This window comes from Hypomesus transpacificus, unplaced genomic scaffold (assembly GCF_021917145.1).
Source record: "Hypomesus transpacificus isolate Combined female unplaced genomic scaffold, fHypTra1 scaffold_309, whole genome shotgun sequence".
NCBI lineage: Eukaryota > Metazoa > Chordata > Actinopteri > Osmeriformes > Osmeridae > Hypomesus > Hypomesus transpacificus.
This window is the reverse complement of record NW_025813836.1, coordinates 5,157-26,114: the sequence shown is the minus strand read 5'-3', so window position 1 is coordinate 26,114 and position 20,958 is coordinate 5,157. Positions and strand designations below refer to the sequence as shown.

At 52.8% G+C, this 20,958-nt stretch overlaps 1 protein-coding gene across 6 annotated transcripts; it reads right to left on the bottom strand.

Moving 5' to 3' along the window:
* Positions 1-715: 715 nt before the first annotated feature.
* On the bottom strand, positions 716-20,632 carry rnf220a (ring finger protein 220a). 6 transcript variants are annotated; one of them, XM_047015578.1, is made up of 12 exons: positions 20,409-20,632; positions 20,208-20,250; positions 19,343-19,450; positions 18,378-18,499; positions 17,268-17,400; positions 13,090-13,273; positions 12,439-12,494; positions 12,214-12,328; positions 5,875-5,983; positions 4,423-4,605; positions 3,854-3,928; positions 716-2,448 (listed from the first exon to the last, which is right to left on the bottom strand). In XM_047015578.1, the coding sequence occupies exons 1-12, from the start codon at positions 20,436-20,438 to the stop codon at positions 2,377-2,379; spliced, it is 1,230 nt and encodes a 409-aa protein (XP_046871534.1). In that variant the 5' UTR covers positions 20,439-20,632; the 3' UTR covers positions 716-2,376. The 6 variants fall into 6 exon arrangements, with proteins under 6 accessions (XP_046871534.1, XP_046871535.1, XP_046871537.1 ...); XM_047015579.1 differs by having other exon boundaries at positions 18,456-18,499; XM_047015581.1 differs by lacking the exon at positions 4,423-4,605.
* Positions 20,633-20,958: the final 326 nt, after the last annotated feature.

Here is a 20,958-nt window from a genome sequence, read left to right as displayed (position 1 = left end):
GTGTCATACATGCAATAAACTGCATTATTCAATGAGTATTCAAAGAAGTATATTTACACAGTTTGGCCCCTGACGGTCATAAAATGTTCCAAAACTCAGCGATGCTTTCGTGACAAGCTTTTCTACAACAGGCTCCACGTGTATCACGACTAGGCCCTAGAACACCCGAGCGGGAACTTTATACGAGGACACTAGAACACGAAGCTGTTCCAGAACCTTCCGTGGTTCCAGGTCCTGGGGGGAGTTCCGTCAGTCGGACGGTGCTGTGTCAGGAGCGGGGCCCCCTGCTGTCCGCCCCTCGTTACTGCGGCTCCTTAATGAGCACCTGAGAACACTTAGGGGAGGCTGACTGCTCTCAGCCCAGCGGCTCCTTCAGTCAGCAGCCTTCTGCAGCTCCAGCTGAGGGGACGCGCTAGATGAGTGCCTCCAGGGGGCGCTGCAGGCTGCTCTAACTGGGCTGGGGTCTCTGTAAGGGACCTGTATATCCTGTAATTAGAGCTAGGTAGGTATGGATACAATGACAATGTGAGTGACCAACTACAGTGTGTAGAAGTGAACTTATAAAGCCACTGTTGAGGCAGATGGAAATATAAGGTAAATACATTCTGCTTCTTAACCCCCCCCCCCCCCCCCACCTCGAAGGTACAGCTGCTTCTTCTGTACGCATGTTGATACAGGACACAGCCCGAGTCGGCAAGGATCTCCAGTCTTCCACTCAGTTCTTTCCTTGTGTTTATTTTTTGTCTCTTACATCAATACAGACATCACAGGATACATAGTTTTACAAATACAAAGCACACCACCACCTCGCTGTGGGTCCAAATGTTCCCCTGTCCACCCCCCCCCCCCCCCCCCCCACCCCCACAGAGCTATAGGAAGGACCTGTCCTTGCGGTTGCCAGGTTGAAGTTTTAGTCTGCGTAGCAGTGCAACACTCAACAATATTTCTTCAAAAGCATCTTACGCCGGGGCGTCGAGAGAGAGAGAGAGAGAGAGAGAAGGGCAGAACAGAACCATATGTGTGTTCCCATATGAACAAGCGTGTTGCCATGACAACGTAGAACAAGCAAAAGTGGAGGGTTAACAACAGGGTTTGTCGGGGTTTAAGATGGTGGTGTCGTTTGGCTAGCACTGCAGTTACAGAACAAGTCAATGCCTTCGTTGTTCCTCTTGAAGGGTTAGGGCAACTTCAACCAGACCATTCCAGAAAACAACAGAATAGAAACCCCCCCCAAAACAAACAGGTCTTCTTTCTTTTAGCTACAGTGTTTACTGTAATCTGTAGCTGAATGAAAAATGTACACCGCCTAAACCTGGACATTTCTAGTTTGGAGTAGTTTATTATTATTACTTAAATTTATTCCTGTACAATGAAATACAACTTCAACCTCAAAACATCAACATCTGTTCAAAAAATACACAGGGCTTCTTTAACGTCAGCCATTTTTTAACATCGCTCCCTGTGCCACTCCCCATGTCAAACTAAAACTGGACTTGAATCATATATACGTCTCTGTGTGTGTGTGTGTATGTGTGTGCGTGTGTGTGTGTGTGTGTCTTTGTATGTTCATATGTATACAAGTGTGAACTCTATGTCAATTCCACACAACACTGTAAACATACACAGACTATATTACATGTGCTTGCACTGTTGCTTGGGAGTTTGGTTGACTTCACTAGAACACCACTAAAGAAGAAAGGAAGGAAGAGGAGAGGGGGGGAAGGAAAAGGAGGGGGGGAAAGGGACCAAAAAAGGAGAAGGAATCCCTTGGATGGTAAATCTGGGGCGTGTGTTTGGTTTAAAGTTCACCTCCACCTCCACCCCTCCTCAGGGTCAACTCAGAGTCCAGCCAGGCTGCTAGGGGGGGGGGGGGGGTTGGCGGGGTCCCCACAGAGGAGGAGCAGAGACTAGGGTGGAGGAAGGAGGACTGTCTGGTCCCCACTGCAGAGCTGGCTGGCTGGGGCCAGGGCCGAGGCACAGCAGAGTAGTCCGTCCTGCAGAGCCAGGGGCTACGCTACTGCTGTCCACCTGTAGAGGGCAGCACTGAGGGCTGGGTGCAAAGGGGGGCTGAGAGAGGAGGCAGGAAGGTCCCGCCCCCTGTCTGTGGCCTGGCCCAATCCCAGTGGAGCGCTGCGTGGAGTTCCCAAACCTGGTTGGTTGACCAGTCTTTCAAATCAGTCCGTTTGGTCTCCATTGGGAGGAGTCTCTCTCCTATCAGTGTCTGGTCTAAACAGGCTCCGCCCACCCTGGTTCACACACCGTACTGCACAAACCAAAACGGGCAAAGAGCGCAAACGGGGGAATAATAAAAGGAGGGGAGAGATGAAGGGATGGGGCGTGATGGCCAGGTGAGGGCAGGGGGGCGGCCATCTTGCCTCACAAGTAGACCCGTCTCAGGTCTCCTGGCGATGTGATGGTGTTGCACTGTGGGCACAGCTTCTTGTTTCCCTGGAGACGGAGGAGAGCATGGTTAGACTGACAGCACACATTCAGCTGGTGACCTGAGCCCCTGTGTGAGAGTGTGTGTGTGCAGCGTAGTAGCCGCCGTATGTGAAACATCAATGTGTGTATGTTCCTAACGGCTCCAGTGGGATTCTCTCTCTCGTCTTCTTGCCTAGCGGCTCGTTAAACAGCGGGGCTGTGAGATGGGAGGGCCGGGCGAGGCTGGGTGGCTCTCTCTCTCTCTCTCTCTCTCCCTCTCTCCCTCTCTCCCTCTCTCCCTCTCTCCCTCTCTCCCTCCCTCCCTCCCTCCCTCCCTCCCTCCCTCCCTCCCTCCCTCCCTCCCTCCCTGACCCAGCAGGTCAGAGGCAGACTGGCATCTGCCGTACATGGCGGGCTGGCACACTGGTCGTATACCCAGTGTCCTCTCGCTCCACCAGGGGCCCAAGCAGGCATCACACAAACACTCTTCTTTACCGCCCGGGGGGGAGGGGGGGGGGGGAGAGGGGGGGGGGGGGAGTAGGGGTCCACTGTGATGTGTGTGGAGGAGGTGTAACTATGTGACTAATGTGTGTTCCTAGGGGGCTTGCGGACAGGGAGTCTGGGTCAGGCCTGGGCTACTGCTGGGACGCCTGACCCCTGGCTGACCCCTGCCCCTGCCCGAGTTTACTCAGGTGACCAGAGGCAGCTTCTCCATGTGTGTGTGAGGGCCATGGACACACACCCACTCCACATAGCTGTGCTGCCTGTACTGGAAGTCCACACTGCAAACAAGTTTTGGGCGGTTTGAACTTTAGTGTGTGTGTGAGTGAGCGTGTGTGGGACCTCCCTGCACCACAGCACACAGGGTTATGCAGTGGCTTACAGGAAGGAGAGCGATAAATCCCTCATCCGGACAAGCCAGAGGCAGGGGTCTGAGGCAGGGGTCTGAGGCAGGGGTCTGAGGCAGGGGTCGGAGGCAGGGGTCGGAGGCAGGGGTCTGAGGCAGGGGTCTGAGGCAGGGGTCGGAGGCAGGGGTCTGAGGCAGGGGTCTGAGGCAGGGGTCGGAGGCAGGGGTCAGAGGCAGAGGTCTGAGGCAGGGGTCTGAGGCAGTGCTCACACACCCCCGCTAAGAGGATCTGGGTCTTCATCTCCCGACACAACCCTGACGGCAGAGACCCTGTGTGTGTGTGTGTGTGTGAGAACAGGCAGCCCCCTCTCCTCCTCCCTCCCCCCACCTCCTGGCTCCAGAACAAAGCACACTACCTGGACGGTGCACACGCACGGCCTGCTCACGGCGCTTAGGAAGTGTTTCCGTGTGCAGGTCACTGCCAACTAGCTACTTGGGGAAAGCCGGACAGTAAGAGTTGATGGTATGCCGTTGCTGTGCAACAGTGTGAGTGTGTGTGTGTGTGTGTGTGTGAGAGGTTCTCACCAGAGTCCTGAGCCAGCATTCTTCACAGTGGACGTGCCAGCACTGGATGGAGGTGAGGGGCATCGTGTATGAGTCCTGGGAGAGAGAGAGACACAGAGAGAGAGAGAGAGAGACACAGAGAGAGAGAGAGAGAGAGAGAGAGAGACAGAGAGAGAGAGAGAGACACAGAGAGACACAGAGAGACACAGAGAGAGAGAGAGAGAGAGAGAGAGAGAGAGAGAGAGAGAGAGAGACAGAGAGAGAGAGAGAGAGCAAGCGACAGAGACAGAGACAGAGAGAGAACGATTATTACCACAACATTTCCAAATCAACTATTGATGCAGCACGCACAAAAACACAAACAGCACAACACCTAACACTTCCTGACAGGTATGTCACCAAAGCACCAGCACAGCTTACAGACACAGCCACAACCGGCCGGCCGGCCAGCAGGGGGCAGCAGACAGACAGGTGGGCATGGTGGCAGGCAGACAGCGGGCGAGAGATGGGCAGGTGGGCAGAGGGGTGTGACAGGACAGGACATGGGGGGGGTGGAGGGGGGCGTGAGGGGGGGGAGGAGGGAGCCTTACCCTGCGTAGCGGGAGCAGCCTCTTAATCCCGCCTCCGCAGCCCATAACGTATCCTCTATACATACAGTAAATGCTGAGGGGGAGGGGCTTAGAGCTGGCCGCGTCGGCTTTGGGCGCCACCGCCGCCACGAGAGGCCCCGCCCCCAGACTCTTGTCTTCAGCCCCTGATTGGAAACGCTTCCTCTGCAGGAGGGGGGGGGGGGGGGGGGGAGTCAAGAGGTGGCACTGAGCAGAGCAAGGTGGTGGCTTTGTGACACACACACATACGTGCCGACACACACACACACGTGCCGACACACACACACTCCCGCAGATGTGACAAGAATGTCTTTCGCTGCCTAGTGCCATGATTTCCAATAGCTATATTTACTGAATGTTCCCCTTCAGTCGTGTGGTGCGAGTCTACACAACACCAATAGGTGGTGCTAGAGATCCACTGCTAAGCAGCCTCTAGACAAGAAGGTCTGTCCTGAGTCCAGCAGACCCACACACCTCCACACACAAACACCCTGGGGTCAACACAGTAATACAGATGACCAGAGCATGTCCTGCTGGCAGAGAGAGAGAGGGAGAGAGAAAGAGAGAGGATCTAGGTGAAGACAGGACACCAGGGTGGGGGCTTATTAATATGCCCCCCTGTTCATCCCCAACACCTGGGGGCCTGGGCGACCTGTGGGGGGGGGGGGTGACGGGGGCACACTGCCAGGAGCTACGTCAATGTCTGAGATCAGGACGTGTAGGCAGGACGGCAGGACGTTCATCAAGTCTGCCAGCTGCACCTCAATCTAGAAGGTGTGTGGGTGTGTGATCGGAATCACTCAGAGCAACAAGTATTGATGGAGGCGAATCAATCACCAAGGTTACATCAATACCCAAATATCAGAGGTTGTGTTATTGATGGTCATATGGAGGTTAGCTGCCATGGATAGGTTGAGGGGGAACATTCTCTACAGTAGACCACTGTATACAACAGCATCACACACACACACACACACACACAGGTGTAGTTCGGGGCCGGGCTCAGGGTTCCAGGGCCATGCAACATTCACCTCGACACCACAACAGCAACACCCAGCTCCCATAGCCAGACTGAACCCTGCTCAACACAGGGCTCACACACAAGGACGGGGGGGGTGCTCAGGAATGGCTGGCATGCCGGGGGTTGGGGGGGGGGGGGTAGACAGGAGGAGATGGGAAGGGAGAAATGGGAGGGAGAAGAGAGAGGAAGCTGAAGGGGAACACAACACGTGATGTGGGAAGCCCCCTTACACACAGACTGTGGATGAACCGACAGGCCCAAATATCAGCAGCCAGTTTAAGCATCTGTACATCATCTTTATAGGTGACTATAAGTGTGTGGGGGTACAGGTGTGTTTGTGAGAGTGTGGGGAGAGAGAGGTTGTGTGTGTGCGTGTGACCGTGTGTGTGTGTGTGTGTGTGTGCGTTGCTCACCATGCAGATGAGACACTTGTAGCGGTCTCCTCTGAGGATCTGTTTCTCCAGCTCTCTGATGCGAGCCTTCAGGGCCTCCAGGGTGGTGGCCGTCGAGTCCTCTGTGATCCTGGGAGGAGGAGGGGGGGGGGGGGGGGGGGGGAGAGGCAGGGTGGGTTAGAGATCGTGAGACTGGACTGTTCACAGTCGTCAAAAACAGAAAGCCCCTGAAAATGACTGAGTGGCGGAGGCCTGCGACCAGCCTGGTTCAGAACACCCTGACTCAACAAGACCCACTCCACACCAGTCCCATCTCTGCCTCTCGCAGTAGAACACCTCTTTATTTAACCCCCGCCCGCCCGCTGCCACCTGCCTGTCTGTCATCCAAGGCCCTACACAAGTCTCAGATTTACAACCCCCCCTCCCCACTAAATACCCAGTGATGAATGCCGGCGGCCCCTTGCAGAATGTACATTTAACATAGTCGGCAGCATATCAAGCAGCCATAACTAAATCAATATGGCCGACCGCAGCGGCCGTCACCGCGGCAGGGGCGAGATGTTTATGGTGATCTGCTCATTTTCCAGCCAGATGGAGGCCTGATCTAGCGTATTGATTTGCCGGGGGGGGGGGGGCGCTGCTGTCAGCGGCCCGCCGTCCCAGCGCTGCCCGCCCCGGGGCCTGCTGGGATATGGCTGGACTTTAGCCTGGCCTCCTCTGTCCCTGTCCCTGTGTCCATGTCTCTCTCTCTGTCCATGTCTCTCTCACTCCGTTTATGTCTCTCTCTCTCACTCTCACACACACTGTCCATGTGTGTCTCTCTCTTTCACACTCTGTCCATCATCCCAGTACAACACTACTAGGTCTTTGTGAATATGTTTAGAAAAAAATAAAGAAATCCTTAGAGCTAAAGCTGTGAAAAGATGAGTTCTGACTTCTCCTCAGAGCTGCCACCAAGCCCCCCTCCCCTCCCAGGACAGCCAGCTAGTTAGGGTGGACCGAGAGACCTTGACAAAGGAAAGTCCAGACAGAAAGACAGGCAGAGAGCACTCCACTGCCCCCCCCCCCCCGGGCCTGTTAAAAGCCGTAAAGGCCCCCACTTATTAGCAGGCAGCTAGTAAAAAGGCATTTAGCCTTGATTAGCGTGCTTGCTTATAAAGCAGGAGACTGGAGTTGTCCCTCCAAGCCTGCTGCCTCTCTTTAACTGGTTCATAAATCGCTGCTGCTAGCTCAACCCTGCACTGCCATTGGCTAGCGTCACTGAGTAAAACTTTTCCCTATAAAGAAGCCAGCTCTCCTCTCCTCCTTCTCCGGGACACAGGAACACAGATGAATATTCATTTCGCTTGGTTGATTTATAGAAAACCACATTCTAAAAGTTATTTAATTCCCCGCTGCTATAAAAGAGGGTTTTAATCTGTCTTTATGTGGATGTGGCCAGCGGAGCGACGACTGGGGTTGGCATGGTGTGTGTGTTTCTCCAAGGGGCCTGGGCAGAGACACTTTACTACTATGGATTGAGCAGACAGGATGATGTCACAGAGACGGGAATAACCAATCATCAGCTTGATGACTCTATAAGGGACAGCTCAGCCAACGAGGGACCAGCATCCAGTTCTGTGGGGCAGAAGGCTAAACTCCCATCTAGTGCCCGTGAAGAGAACACTTCCAGATCGCCACATAACCCTCAAACTCTGCGCACTTTACGAGTCCCTGCTGGCTGAAGCCCGCCTTGGCAAAATGGCTTTTAAGATACGACACCAGACAGGCCGCGTGCAGGACCGCTGGGTTCCAGACACAGTTAAGGGAGAGATCAGACTACATGACAACACTACAGGAGAAGGTGTGTGTGTGGGTGTGTCTGGGACAAACCCGCTCACGTTTGTGAACACAGTGGGACCCTCCCTGAGGGACCCTCCCTGGGTGTATGCTAGCGCTGAAGCTGTGGCCTCGACTCCAAAGAAACCCCTATAAAACTTCTAGCTACCACTTTCACTCTGAAGCACTTACCGTTCACCAGACACAAACAGGGAATACTTCAGAGATATACTGCTGGTGTGTATGTGTGTGTGTGACTGTGTGTGTGTGACTGTGTGTGTGTGTGTGTGTGTGTGTATGTGTAAGGTGGGAGGACTCTACACTGGGTGTGTGTAGGGTCCATTGTCAGAAAGAACAAGCAAAAGAAAAAAAAGAAACAGGAATGAAAGAGAAGGTAAGGGAGAGAGAGCAGGGGTGGCTTGTGTCCTGGGCTATATGTGTGCCTGGCCACCCGGCCGCTTCTCATTTCATTAGCCTGTCCTACGCTGCCCCCCCCCCCCCTCTACCATCCATCTCCATCAAGCCCCTTATCTTCATCTAGCCCCCGCCTACATCTAGCCCCCCCCCCCACAGGCAGTGGGGGCTGCAGCAGGAGACGGTTGCAGGCGGATGAGGCTGCAGGAGGAACGAGGCTGACATGGTGTTCCAGGGTGAGGATTCATCCACGCACCTCTGGGCTGAACGAAACCTTACCCAAACCGACAACGCATCATAAAACATATAAGTGCCAATTGATTTCTCCCGCCTTATGCATGCGCACGTGTGTGGAGGGTTGGGGGTAGAGATGAGAGGAGTGAGAGGGGGGGGTAGAGTCATCCCTTATAAGTAGAGGACAGATTCAATTATTTGCAGAGGAAGCTTTGCGTGGACCTCCAGCATTGTTTCAAGTTGAGCATGAAATTTAGCCGCAATCACAAGATGGGAGCAGATCCTCCATCTGTAGGAGGAGCAGCCGTGGAGTCCCTCACAGCCCCCACATCACCTGGGAGGACAGACAGACAGACAGACAGACAGACAGACAGACAGACAGACAGACAGACAGGCAGAGGCAGGCAGGCAGGCAGGCAGGCAGGCAGGCAGGCAGGCAGGCAGGCAGGCAGGGAGGCAGACAGGCAGGCAGGCAGGCAGGGAGACAGACAGGCAGGCAGGCAGGGAGACAGGCAGGCAGGCAGGCAGGCAGGGAGACAGGCAGGCAGGGAGACAGACAGACATAGGGATCTCTGGGGTCTCTCTCACTGGCAAACACACACATCCATGTACGTGCGCGTGCACACACACACAATGTATCAACATAACCAAAGGAGACAAATCTCATTTTCATTTCAGATGGGTGGCCGTGAAAGACCCACAAATACATGCATTTTACCCACGAGGCAGAGGGAATTGTTTTACCTGCTCGTTCAAGGAAAATCATTCAATGCCTTGTTTGGTCTCTTTAAAGGGATTCTCAGATTAAAGCTGCTGTGTCCAGGACAAAGACCTGCTACAGCGCTGGATGTTTTTAGGCCAACTCAATATCCAGAAGAAAACATGACCGTAAAAAAGGCTAAATATACCACTATGCACAGTCACATGGACAAACTAAAAGGTTAGGTTTGTGTAATTGGACAAATGAAGGTCAACGTACCTACAATTTGACTTTCTTTGAAATACCAGAAGTTGGACTGGACTGTGTTGTGACTGCAGTCTTGGTATACTAATATTACTGTGATAGCAAGGAATGGGGAGATATAGCTACTGTAATCCTCTCTCTCTCCCTCTCTCCCTCCCTCCTCCTCCTCCCTTGTTCCTTCCTTCTCCATGGTTGATTAATGACATCCTAACAGTGATAGCGCTCCCTTCGCTGTATAACACAATCCCCTCCTGCATCCTCCCAATCCTGATGCAATCACACTGGGGGCCAGGAGGGGCCAGGGAGAGAGAGACACAAGAAGAGGGAGAGAGGTTGGAAAACAGAGACGGAGAGAGAGAGAGAGTGCGAGAGAGGGGGAGAGAGAGAAACTAGACTCACGAGAAGACGAGTAGCTGTCTGTCACCATGCCGACTGAGGGAACTGGAGAGATAGATCCTAACCAGGAGATATTAGATAAACTACCATGTTTGTGTGCGTGTGTGTGTCATGTCTAGGGCTAGGCTAATATGTCTGGAGGAGGGGAGGTAGGCTAAGCTAATAAAGCTGCTTCACAGCGGGTGTGCTAGCCCGTCTCCCCCTGTGACATCAGCCAGCTGAGGATGATTCATACCTGTCTTGTCCTGCTGGCTAGCACGCTAACGCTAATGCCTTCCTCCTAATGGTGGAGAGATGATGGCTGTGGCTCCTGTGTGTGTGTGTGTGTGTGTGTGTGTGTGTGTGTGTGTGTGAGACAGACAGATGAAGCATGGTGTGTGTGAGAGGGGAGGAAGGGGGGGTCTCAACAGGGCTACAGTGATGAATCAATCTAAGCTGTCATGCTCCTGCCTCACCACTTAGCAATGCTGACCTGTCTGTCTTCATCCTGAAACACACACACACACACACGCTGCAAACCCAGCACGCTCACACACACACACAAATGTAGTGAGCATCCACACAGTCCAAAAACACACAAGAAAACACTACACTACACACACACACACACACATGCAGTGTTGCAGCAGATCAGTGGAGGTCAGTGTTCTCTGCTTGTTCACACCCTCAGTACAGCTGCTGATGCTCTGTCATGTGAGGAACACACATGATAGCCAGCCGGCCGTCCGGCTGCTCTGACTGAGAATGTCCTAAGGAGCTTTCACCCTGGCCGATCGGTAACCTGTGTGTGTGTGTGTGTGTGTGAGAGAGAGAGGAGAGTCTGTGATAGACGGCAGTGCTCTTAACAGCAGCCAGGTACAGATGGCAGAGGGAGAGAGCGATTGACCCCAGCTGAGGTAAAGGAAGGTGAGAGATGAAAGGAGGGAGAGAGAGATAAAGGGAGGGAGAGAGAGATAAAGGGAGGGAGAGAGAGATAAAGGGAGGGAGAGAGAGAGGGTTAAGCCACTAAAGCAACACAGGGGTCCGGGAGGACAGGGAATATGCCAGACATGCAGAAGAAAGCAATCAACCAAATCCTCTGCTCCCTTTCTCGCTCTCCTCCTCCCTCCCTTGCTCCATCAGCCACCAGTGCTGCTCTGACCCCAATTACCCATTCAGGGGCGGGGGTGGGGGGCGTGCGTGCTGAAGGAGATTGTTTTGCGTGTGGCCGTGGAGGGAGGGGAGGGGCTCTAGGGGGAGAACATGGACGAGGACACGGAGATGAGGATGGCCACAGGGCACGTGTGTGTTCGTACACACGGGTTAGGCTGTCTGGGAGGGAGACGAGCAGCCTGAACAGGTGTCCACACCGCGTGTGAGTGTGTGTGAGTGTGGATGTGTGAGTGTGTGTGAGTGTGGATGTGTGAGTGTGTGTGAGTGTGGATGTGTGAGTGTGTGTGAGTGTGGATGTGTGAGTGTGTGTGGGTGTGGATGTGTGAGTGTGGATGTGTGAGTGTGTGTGAGTGTGGATGTGTGAGTGTGTGTGAGTGTGGATGTGTGAGTGTGTGTGAGTGTGGATGTGTGAGTGTGTGTGAGTGTGGATGTGTGAGTGTGTGTGAGTGTGGATGTGTGAGTGTGTGTGAGTGTGGATGTGTGAGTGTGTGTGGGTGTGGATGTGTGAGTGTGTGTGAGTGTGGATGTGTGAGTGTGGATGTGTGAGTGTGTGTGAGTGTCATTAGGATTCGGGGCCTGTGCTGGGGGCCAGGCCAGACAGACTGGGCTGCAGGAGGATCAATACTGTTAGACCCTCTCTGTGATCACAGCACAGGATGAACAACGCTTCCACACACACACCACACACACACACACACACACACACACACGAGGAAAGAGCCATCGGCCAGAAAAATGACCACACAGGATGCATCATTTATGACCCGGCCAGGCGTTGGAAAGAGAACTCATCAGAGAGTCATAGAAACCTGCTGTTGGAGGAGGGGGGGAGGGAGGGAGAGGGGGATGAGGAAAGAGAACGGGGGAAATGTGGAGGAGGTGAGAAAAAGGAACAGCGTCTGGGAAGATGGAGGAAGAAAGAGAGCGGGAGAGTTAGACGAGGCGGGAACAGGGATGGAGAGAGAGAGAGAAGAGAGAGCGAGCAGGGTGTGTCTAGGGGATGGGGAGAGAGAGGAGAGAGAGAGAGCAGGGTGTGTCTACGGGATGGGGAGAGAGAGGAGAGAGCAGGGTGTGTCTAGGGGATGGGGAGAGAGAGGAGAGAGAGAGAGCAGGGCGTGTCTAGGGGATGGAGAGAGAGAGGAGAGAGAGAGAGCAGGGTGTGTCTAGGGGATGGGGAGAGAGAGGAGAGAGAGAGAGCAGGGTGTGTCTAGGGGATGGGGAGAGAGAGGAGAGAGAGAGAGCAGGGTGTGTCTAGGGGATGGAGAGAGAGAGGAGAGAGAGAGAGCAGGGTGTGTCTAGGGGATGGGGAGAGAGAGGAGAGAGAGAGAGCAGGGTGTGTCTAGGATAGGAGGTCGGTGCAGGTAGAGAGAGGAGAGCCTTACTTCTCTATTTCGCTGTTTTTACAGGTGCGCGGTACCAAAGAGGAGCAGGATGTGGAGGAGGAGGAGGTGCCGGGGTCCGCCTTGCTGCCCTCGCCGTTGCTCGTAGACGGCATCTCTGTGGGGAAGAAACGACTTTCAGGTCCAAAGCTAGGACTGCTAACTCCAAAGCTAGGGAGGGTAAGAGGGAGACTTCAGGGAGCGCTGGTGTCCAGCAGCACCACTCACCATCACTGGCCCACTTGGAGAACTCTGGTGTTATTCTGTTGGACGGCATGCCCCCACTGAGGACACAAGACAAGACAGACACAAGGTCATCAGTGTCTGCAGAGTACACTAGAGAACTGCGGTGACAGAGTAGCAGAGTACAAGAAAGTAGCAGAGTAGAAGAAAGTAGAGTTGAACACAGCAGAGTAGAGTGCAGTAGAGTACAGCAGAGTAGAGTAGAAGACAGTAGAGCACAGTAGAGTACAGCAGAGTAGAATGCAGTAAAGTACAGTAGAGTAGAGTGCAGTAGAGAAGAAGACAGTCGAGTACAGAAGAGTACAGCAGAGGACAGAGTATAGCACAGTAGAGTAGAGTACAGCAGAGTACAGCAGAGTACAGCAGAGTAGAGTACAGTAGAGTCGAGTACAGCAGAGCAGAGTAAAAGACAGCAGAGTACAGCACAGTAGAGTAGAGTACAGCAGAGTACAGTACAGTACAGCAAAGTAAAGTACAGTAGAGTAGAGTACAGCAGAGTACAGCAGAGTAGAGTACAGCAGAGTACAGCAGAGTACAGTAGAGTAGAGTACAGCAGAGTAGAGTACAGCAGAGTAGAGTAGAGTAGAATACAGCAGAGTAGAGTACAGCAGAGTAGCCGTGAGCGGGGCGTCCTACTTGAGCACGGCTCCACGCAGTGCCTCCCTCTCCTTGGCGTCCCCCTGGTCCTCTCCGGAGCAGGGGATGATGTCGGCCTCCGTGTACTGGGCCTTGCCGTACTCCAGGGTGTCGTCTCCGTCCACGTCGAGGTCGGCGTCGCTGTCCTGGCTCTCCTTGGTGCTGCACATGGCGAAGCCTGTTCCTGGAGGAGGAGGGGCAGCGGGGTCACACAAGGGGAGCTATCGTGTGTGTGTGTGTCACACGGTGGGTGACTGGTTAGGGGGGTGGGGGGCTGGAGGGGGACAGGTGACTGACTGGCAGACAGAGATAGCTCTCCAGGGCTGGCTGTGGGGTGAGAGCAGCAGACTAGCTCCTGCTGCTGCCTGACTGGGCCTTTCAACTCCACTTACCTCTCTGTCTCTCCTGCAGGCTGAAGGTGTGGACGCGTGTGTGGGTGGGAGAGAGAGAAAGAGAGGGGACGCGTCTATCACTTAGGGCCCTGTCTCCACACCCACCCACCCACATCCCGGCAAGCCCTGAGCCCTGATGGAGTGATCCAGCAGATAGGGTAGCTGTAAGCAATATATTGAAATGTGCAAGTTGTCTGTCGAGAGGGGCAGGTTTAGTTAGCTGCAGTACGAGCTATGTCACTTCCCCACCCACTCTCTCATCTGGGGGACCAAGACACAGGAGGTCAGAGGCTGGGGGGGGGGGGGGGGGGGGGGGGGGGGGGAGAGAAACTATGGATCGAGTCATTCTGCCAGAAATCCTTTGGTAGGGAATATAAAAACGCTCCAGCTTTTAATAGCACACCGGTGGGTTTTTAGTGATCATATAAAAAGGACCTTTTAAGTTTTATATGGTCCCTGCTGTGTCGGCCTGCCCGGAGTGATGTGTGGCAACAATGCCTGCCTGGCTGCCTGCTAGCCGCTACTGCTAGGACCCCAGGCCTGCCCTGCCTGGTTCCAGAGGGGGGGGGGGGGCACACAGGCGACAAACTGCCAACGACGGCCAGCATTTCATTAATCTGCTGCGAAAGAGAGGGATGACACAAAGGAGGGGAAAACAGATATATAGATAGTCCAGGCTGGTGACCGCTAATACAAACCCAGAACCAGAGACAGAGAGAGCAAAAATCACTGTTAATCTAATCAACTGATCTGAGGATGGATCCGGTGGCTAATTGTGCATGTTAGGATTGGTTCTGAGGTGGGGGGAATGAGGCAGGGGGATGAGGCAGGGGGCGGGTGGGATTTGAGGCAGAGGCAATCATCTGAGCTATGGTTCTGGTATACATTTTTGACACACAAGACCAGTGTTCCTATGGGTCCCCATTTGAGCAGTACACATACCCTCAATACAGCTCTACTACAAGTGTGAAGATATGTTGCTAGCCTGCCGTCTGTGTGTGTGTGTGTTTGAGGTCGCTGATCCACTATCTGTCCCTTTAACCAGTCTTGGCAGGCAATCTAATCTGGTCTGAAAAGGTCAGCACCACTATAACTGCCTTTCAGTCACATTATGCACGCTGCTGCACCTCCCCCCCCCTCTCCCCCTCTCTCTCCCTCAGGTTCCTCCTTCTCTCCCTCTGTCTCCCTCCCTTTCTGGGCCTCTCAGTTTCTTGTTTCTGTTTCCTCTTCCTGCATTTCTTCTCATCCCTTTACCCCTTTCTCTCACTAGCGTTCCTCCTTGTATCCATCCTCTCCCAAAAGTACAGGTTGTTACCGATTTCTCTGGCTGATGGCACACGCATGCATGCGCGCGCACACACACACACACACACACACACACACACACACACACACACACACACACTCACTCCGACACCCCCATGACTCCATAACATTTCCAGACTCATTATCATAACCAATCTCGTGCATGTCGTTGACTTGAACACGTTAACTACACATGTTCGTTTCATGTAACATGCACCTGACGATGACACGGAACACCTATCTACATATGTCACCATGGAGACGAGGACAACGCCAGGGTTCTAAGCTGCCAGGGTCAGGGGACCAATCAAAATGACAGGCAGCTGTTGCTTATCAGTTGGGGGGGGGGTTAAAAGGTGATGCTATCTGTATGGCATTTACAGGACGACCCTGCAGAGATGGGCCAGACAGACAATACCCAAAGAGGCGGCCATGTTTGAAGTTCCGGTACAAAGTGAGAGGCTTGGTTCTAATCCTGCCTAAACCCCACTGCTCTCTCTGAGAATCAGACAGTCAGCCTGCCGTCTTATCTGCAGCTAGGATCTCTGGGTCCTTCATCACGATACTGTGGGTGAGTGAGAGTTAAGAGTCCTCTCTAAGTCCTCTCTGAAGCCCGGCACATAGGAGGTCCCAGCCCAACAAGAAACTGAGCCTGTTCGATTTCTCTCCTCCTCCCATGTCCCCCTCTCTAGGTCTGTTTAAAGGGATTCCCTCCATCTTTCTTCCCTCCTCCTCAAAGGAACTGTGGTGGGCCAGCGGCTTCACAGAGGAGAGCTCTCTTATCCGATTGAAGACCCTCAGCCCCCCCCCCCCCCCCCCCCCCCCCCCCCCCCCCCCCTGCCTCCCGCCCCCCCATCCCCTGGCCACCCCCCGAGGTTGGGTGGATTCTGTCTGGCGGGTCCATTGAACCATAGCACAGCTTTCAAGGCAAATCCACCCTCTGAGCTTCTCTTTCTGTGTGTGTGTGTGTGTGTGTGTGGTCTTTCAAGTGCTCTCCCCAGGCTGGCCCGACACCTCCAGGCTTTGACCAGCGTTATCGGTGTCACATCAAGGAGGCCTATCAGAGCCTGCCAGAAGGGTTCTAGCGCTCATTAGATGGAAGGAGGGACAGAGGGATAGATAGCTGGACAGATGGATGGATGGACTTCTGCTCATAGTTGGAGATTTTAACATTGATCTGTGGCTGCTCTCCCTGTCAGACTTGGAAAGAAGGGGCGAGAGACAGAGAGAGAGACAGAGAGAGACAGAGAGAGGGGAAGAGAGAGAGAGATCGCACAGGGGCCAGGACACTGGCATCTCCTTCTCTGGTCTTTGTAATTCCGTTTTCCAGCAAATCGAAACTGAGGGGACTTTGGGGCTAAAAGAGTTTCTAAAGAGCCTCTTTAAGACCAAGAGGGCTCTCCAGTGCGCTGTGACACACACACACATTCACAGTGGCAGCTCCCCTTCCTGAGGCAGATAAGGGCCTATCCTGCTGTAATGACAACCGACCTACCGCCACACACACACCTACATCCTCCCAACTCAAAGCCGCTCGTCGCGATTGATCAGCGGTCCAATCCCTGGGGAGGTGCTGCCTCTCCGTAAGCCTGCGTGAGCCTGGATCAAGACCCTTCACATGACAGCAGGCTGTATGATCAAACCCCGGCCTGTTTCCTGGCTGTCCAGCAGGGCCTAACATTGACGATGTCACAGAGCTGTAAGGCAGTGACCTAACCCTCGTGTTGTTCATCAGCATTGTCAACATCTCAGGATCTCTCAATGATTACGGGTAATGGCTTCCTTATTGAGCTGCTTTCTTCCCCTGCAGCCATCAATGACATAGGGTAACTATGGACGGAGTTGAGAGGGACTAGGAATTAGCCGGAACTGGGAAAGAGAAGGAGAGCTGGTGAGAGAGAGAGAGAGAGGGATGAAATTGAGATACTGTATGTGAAAATGAGAGAGAGAGAGATGGAGAGAGCTGGCTGGTATTCCCCCGTGGCCAGTGACCAGGTCCAGGTCTATAATTGCATTTTGGACAGAGGAGAACCTGGGGGTCAGAGGTTCACCTCTCCATCCACACTCCCTCCACACTCCCTCCATCCATGCTGCCATCCCACAGGGGGCGTTGGGGTCAATTGCCCAGCTAAATGTGTTTTCCTTTCCTGCTAAAAGGGCCAAGGCGGGCCACCCTGTGCTGACCCTGTCTGGACCAGGGCCAGGGACCCCCGAGTCCCCCCCCCTGTGTTCCGGGAGGGCTCTGATGACGGGCGGGGGGTGGAGGGCCTGGCTGCACACGCCCCTGTCTGTTTAACACAGACACGGCAACGGGACACGTCTGTCTGCTACCTTGGCGATGAGGGATTCAGGGTCGGATCTGTTCTATTCATTCAAAGTACCTCTGAAGGCCCCCTCCAGCAGGGTGGTGGTGTGTGTGAGTGAGTGTTTGTGTGTGTGTGTGTGTGTGTGTGCGTGAGTGTGTGTAAGTGTGTGTGGTACCTCTGAAGCCCCCCTCCAGCAGGGTGGTGGCTCGGACCCTCTTCTGGCCGCACCACTCGTACTCTTCAAAGCGTGTTCCGTTCTCCCCGTCCATGTCTGCTGAGTCGTCCTCCGCACCAAATGCACCTTCTCTCTACCAGAGCAAACACACACAGGGTTAACAGTGGGCCTCAACACACAAAACACAGCAAAAACACACAAACACACACACACACACACACTACTACTAACCCCAAAGTACAAGGATCTGAGTAGAATAGAGAACACAATGTCTTATTTAAGTATTGGAACGTGCAACCAATTCCCAGAAAAAAGTGGAAAATAATTATTGTGGAAATTAATTAAATATACTATTCTTTCTAGGAACGATTTGGGTAGTTATTTATCTTCTTATCTTATCCTCATTTTAAGGGATAAGTAGGGATTAGTAGAACTACAACTAATGGATGAGTGAAGTTGGGAAAAATTATTCTCATGACCAACATGTAAGGAGAGGAACCAGGAGATATTCACAGCTCTACAGCAGGAAGTCTCTCTTCCAAGTTCCAGAACTGACTGAATCTAAAGGCCTGCCCACAAAGCCTGCCGACCTCTGAGAAACAGCCGAGAGGAGAAATGAAGAAGAAAGGAGGAAGCGAGTAGGAAGACAGGAGGAAGATGGAAAAGCTCCCACAGGAATAGAGAGTCCCTTCCCCTTGACCAGGGAACAGCTGAACATGTAGCAGGGGTTATGGAGAAGCTGGGAGAGGATGGGAGACGATACGAGCTGGGGTCTGTGCCCGCGCTCGGAGTGGAACAGTCAACATGGGCCTGCTGTGCTTGAATATTACACACCTGAACTGTAGAGGCCTATGAATTCAAATATCTGCCTGGTTTTTACCAGGATAAAACCAAGTTTGTGTTGAAACATGCTCAGTAATGCACCGTGATGTCACTGGTCATGGGGAAGGAACAGGCAAGCGAGCAGAGCAGTGTGAAGCAGGCGTCGACAGGAAAAGGTGGCGATTGGTCAGTGGTGTTCTAGAAGCTAGTGGTGATTGGTTGGTGGAGGCCCAGAAAGAGGGAGGTGGTTGGTCGGTGGGTCGGTGGGAGGGGCAGTGTGGTTTCTACCTTGAACAGACAGAGTTCCACATGTCTACTCATCTCCTCCTCGGAGCCTTTGAGGGGCGCGCTGCATAGAGGACATACCTGTCCATCCTCAGGCCTCCTGCGCTTCATCTTCCCAATCCGGGCTGGAACACACACACACACACATTGTTAGAAACACACATTTAGATTTAAAAAATAAATAAATAAAAAAACATAAAAAAAAAAGAAAGAAGGAAAGTGAAAGTAACTCCTCATTATAAAAGTTAAAGTAAAACAAAAAAATATATATATATTATTAAAAAAACAACCTTCTGCACAAGCTAATTCATTCTGAATTCCCACAGAAGGCTGTGGAATGTTCCCTGTCGTGCAGTATCCATCCCTCTCCATGATGGGTAAGGACAGGAGACCCAGGACAAGCAGGGAGCAGTCCCTCCATCCCTCCATTTCCACAACCCCCCCAAGCCCCACGCGCATAATTAGAAATTTAACACAGCAGAACAGCGGGCTTTGCGCCGTAAGTCTCTGTCGTTTTTCCTTAACTGCAAATGGCGTGTAGGGACATTAATTTTTAGGTGGCTGTGATTACAGAAGGGGCCAAGGGGGACCTGGCTGGGGGAACGGCGTGGTGGGGGTAGTGGGGGGCGTCGGTCTGTGAATCGTGGGGTGAAGCGTCATAACTCCGGGGAGATATTGAGGGGCGCTGTGTGTGTGTGACGGTTTCACAGCTGACGCTAATCGAGGGGGGCGTCATTAGATAGTGAGAGAAGAAAAAGACGATTAATTAGGCATGGCAGGAGTTTCTACCCCCTCCGGGTCCAAACCAGGGCTGATGGACAGCCGGGGATGAGGGTGGGTCTTAGGGATTGGGCCAAGCTGACTGGCTAATGCCTGGTCAGTGACACAGCCAGAGTGGGCCTCCTGGGCTAGTGACGGGGTGACATACAATGTTGGGGTTGTACGAGGGCAGGGGGGGCGGGGCTTACCGTGGCGCAGGCAGCAGGGGGCTAGGCGCGCTCCGTTGGGCTGTCCAATGGGAGTGCCCGTTTTGAGACTTTCCTTGGCGTAGCGCCTGCACCAGCAGAGGTCCTCGACTGTTGACATATCAAGAAGGTCAAGGGTTAATAGATCCTCTGCAGGTGCCGGCGCTAGGTCAGGGAGGCATCCCAACCGACAACCTTCACAGTGGGGCACGGAGGGCAGGACCAGGGCCTTAGGACCGGGGCAGGACCAGGGGGAGGGAGGGAGCATGGTGGAGGGGAGTCCAGACAGACACCATGACCTGCAGCCATGGAAGGCTGGAGCTGGGTGGAGGTGTGCCCATTTCATCCCAGCTTTGTCATCCCAGCGCTGGGCTTACGTGGACATTCTGGTGCCAGAGTGGAGGCGTTGGGATCGAGGGATCAGGAGGGCAAAAGTGGCTTCTGGTGCCCAGGTATGCCCTGCTTAGCCATCAGTAAACACTATTTGGCTAACAAGCCAGTATGTTCGCTCAAGCTATTTAGTATTGTGAGGCGACTGACCGCCTGCAGGCTTTGGCCCAAGGACAATGTGTTGAAGCAGACACCCAGTCGAGGTCTGTGACCGCTCAGCACAGTCAAAACTGCCTGGTCCAACACTTACCTGTCGGCCAAACCAGGCTTCTAAACCAGAACCCAGAACAGCTTGTGTGCCTTAGTTTATGGTTCCTGAGCCCTTCACTTTTATTTACAATGCATGGTCTGTTCAGGATGTTTAAGTGTAGTGAAATGTCTTGCATTTTAAACAAATGCTGATTATTTTGCCTTAACTTTATAAATTATGAAACACATAGTTGCAATAAATAATAGGGAAATGGAGTTGTGTACATACCATTCAATCGTGTTTGTCTATTTGCCCGCACTCTTAAAAACGTCTGCAGGAAGTAGGAAAGGAAACACATGAAATATGCGTTAGTTTTGGACATTTTAATATTGTTCATGGAAACATCTTCAAGTCACTGCTGAAAGCTGGATTGCGTTGGATTGTTCAGAGTGCAAGAGCCAAGCATCTGGACTGTAAACAAAAACCTACTTCTCTTTTGGTCTCTATCGTCTCTTCCATAACAGGGTCTGCAAGTTCTGTTAAAAGCCGTATCACGCCGCAAAACTCAACTGTGTCCCTTAATCATGAGAGTCATCCGCTGCAGTATTTGACTGTTTATACAGTGAAGTATTAATAATTTGCGAAGGATGCATTCGGATTGAATGAAGCGCGCACAGAATCGTTTAGCCCCTTTTCGTCGCCATGTTGGCCGCGGTCACATGACCAAAACAAACGTGAAAGTTCAGGGGACGTCAAGCGTAGTTACCAATTCGACCACTAGGAGGCGGCAACACGTGACTGATTTTCACAATAGTGAATAACTTTTCAGTGTCTCTATATGTATTTAGAAAATAATATCTTAAGTTATATATGCAATACAAATGGAAGTGTATCATTGATTATTAACATGTGCTTGAATTCATAACCATCAAGCCATATACTATCAGTAGTAAAAAATAATGATAAAAAAAACCTTCCCTTCCCTGGCAGTGTGTGTGCTAAATACTGCACAGAGTGCGAATGTGTGTGTGTAAGTGTG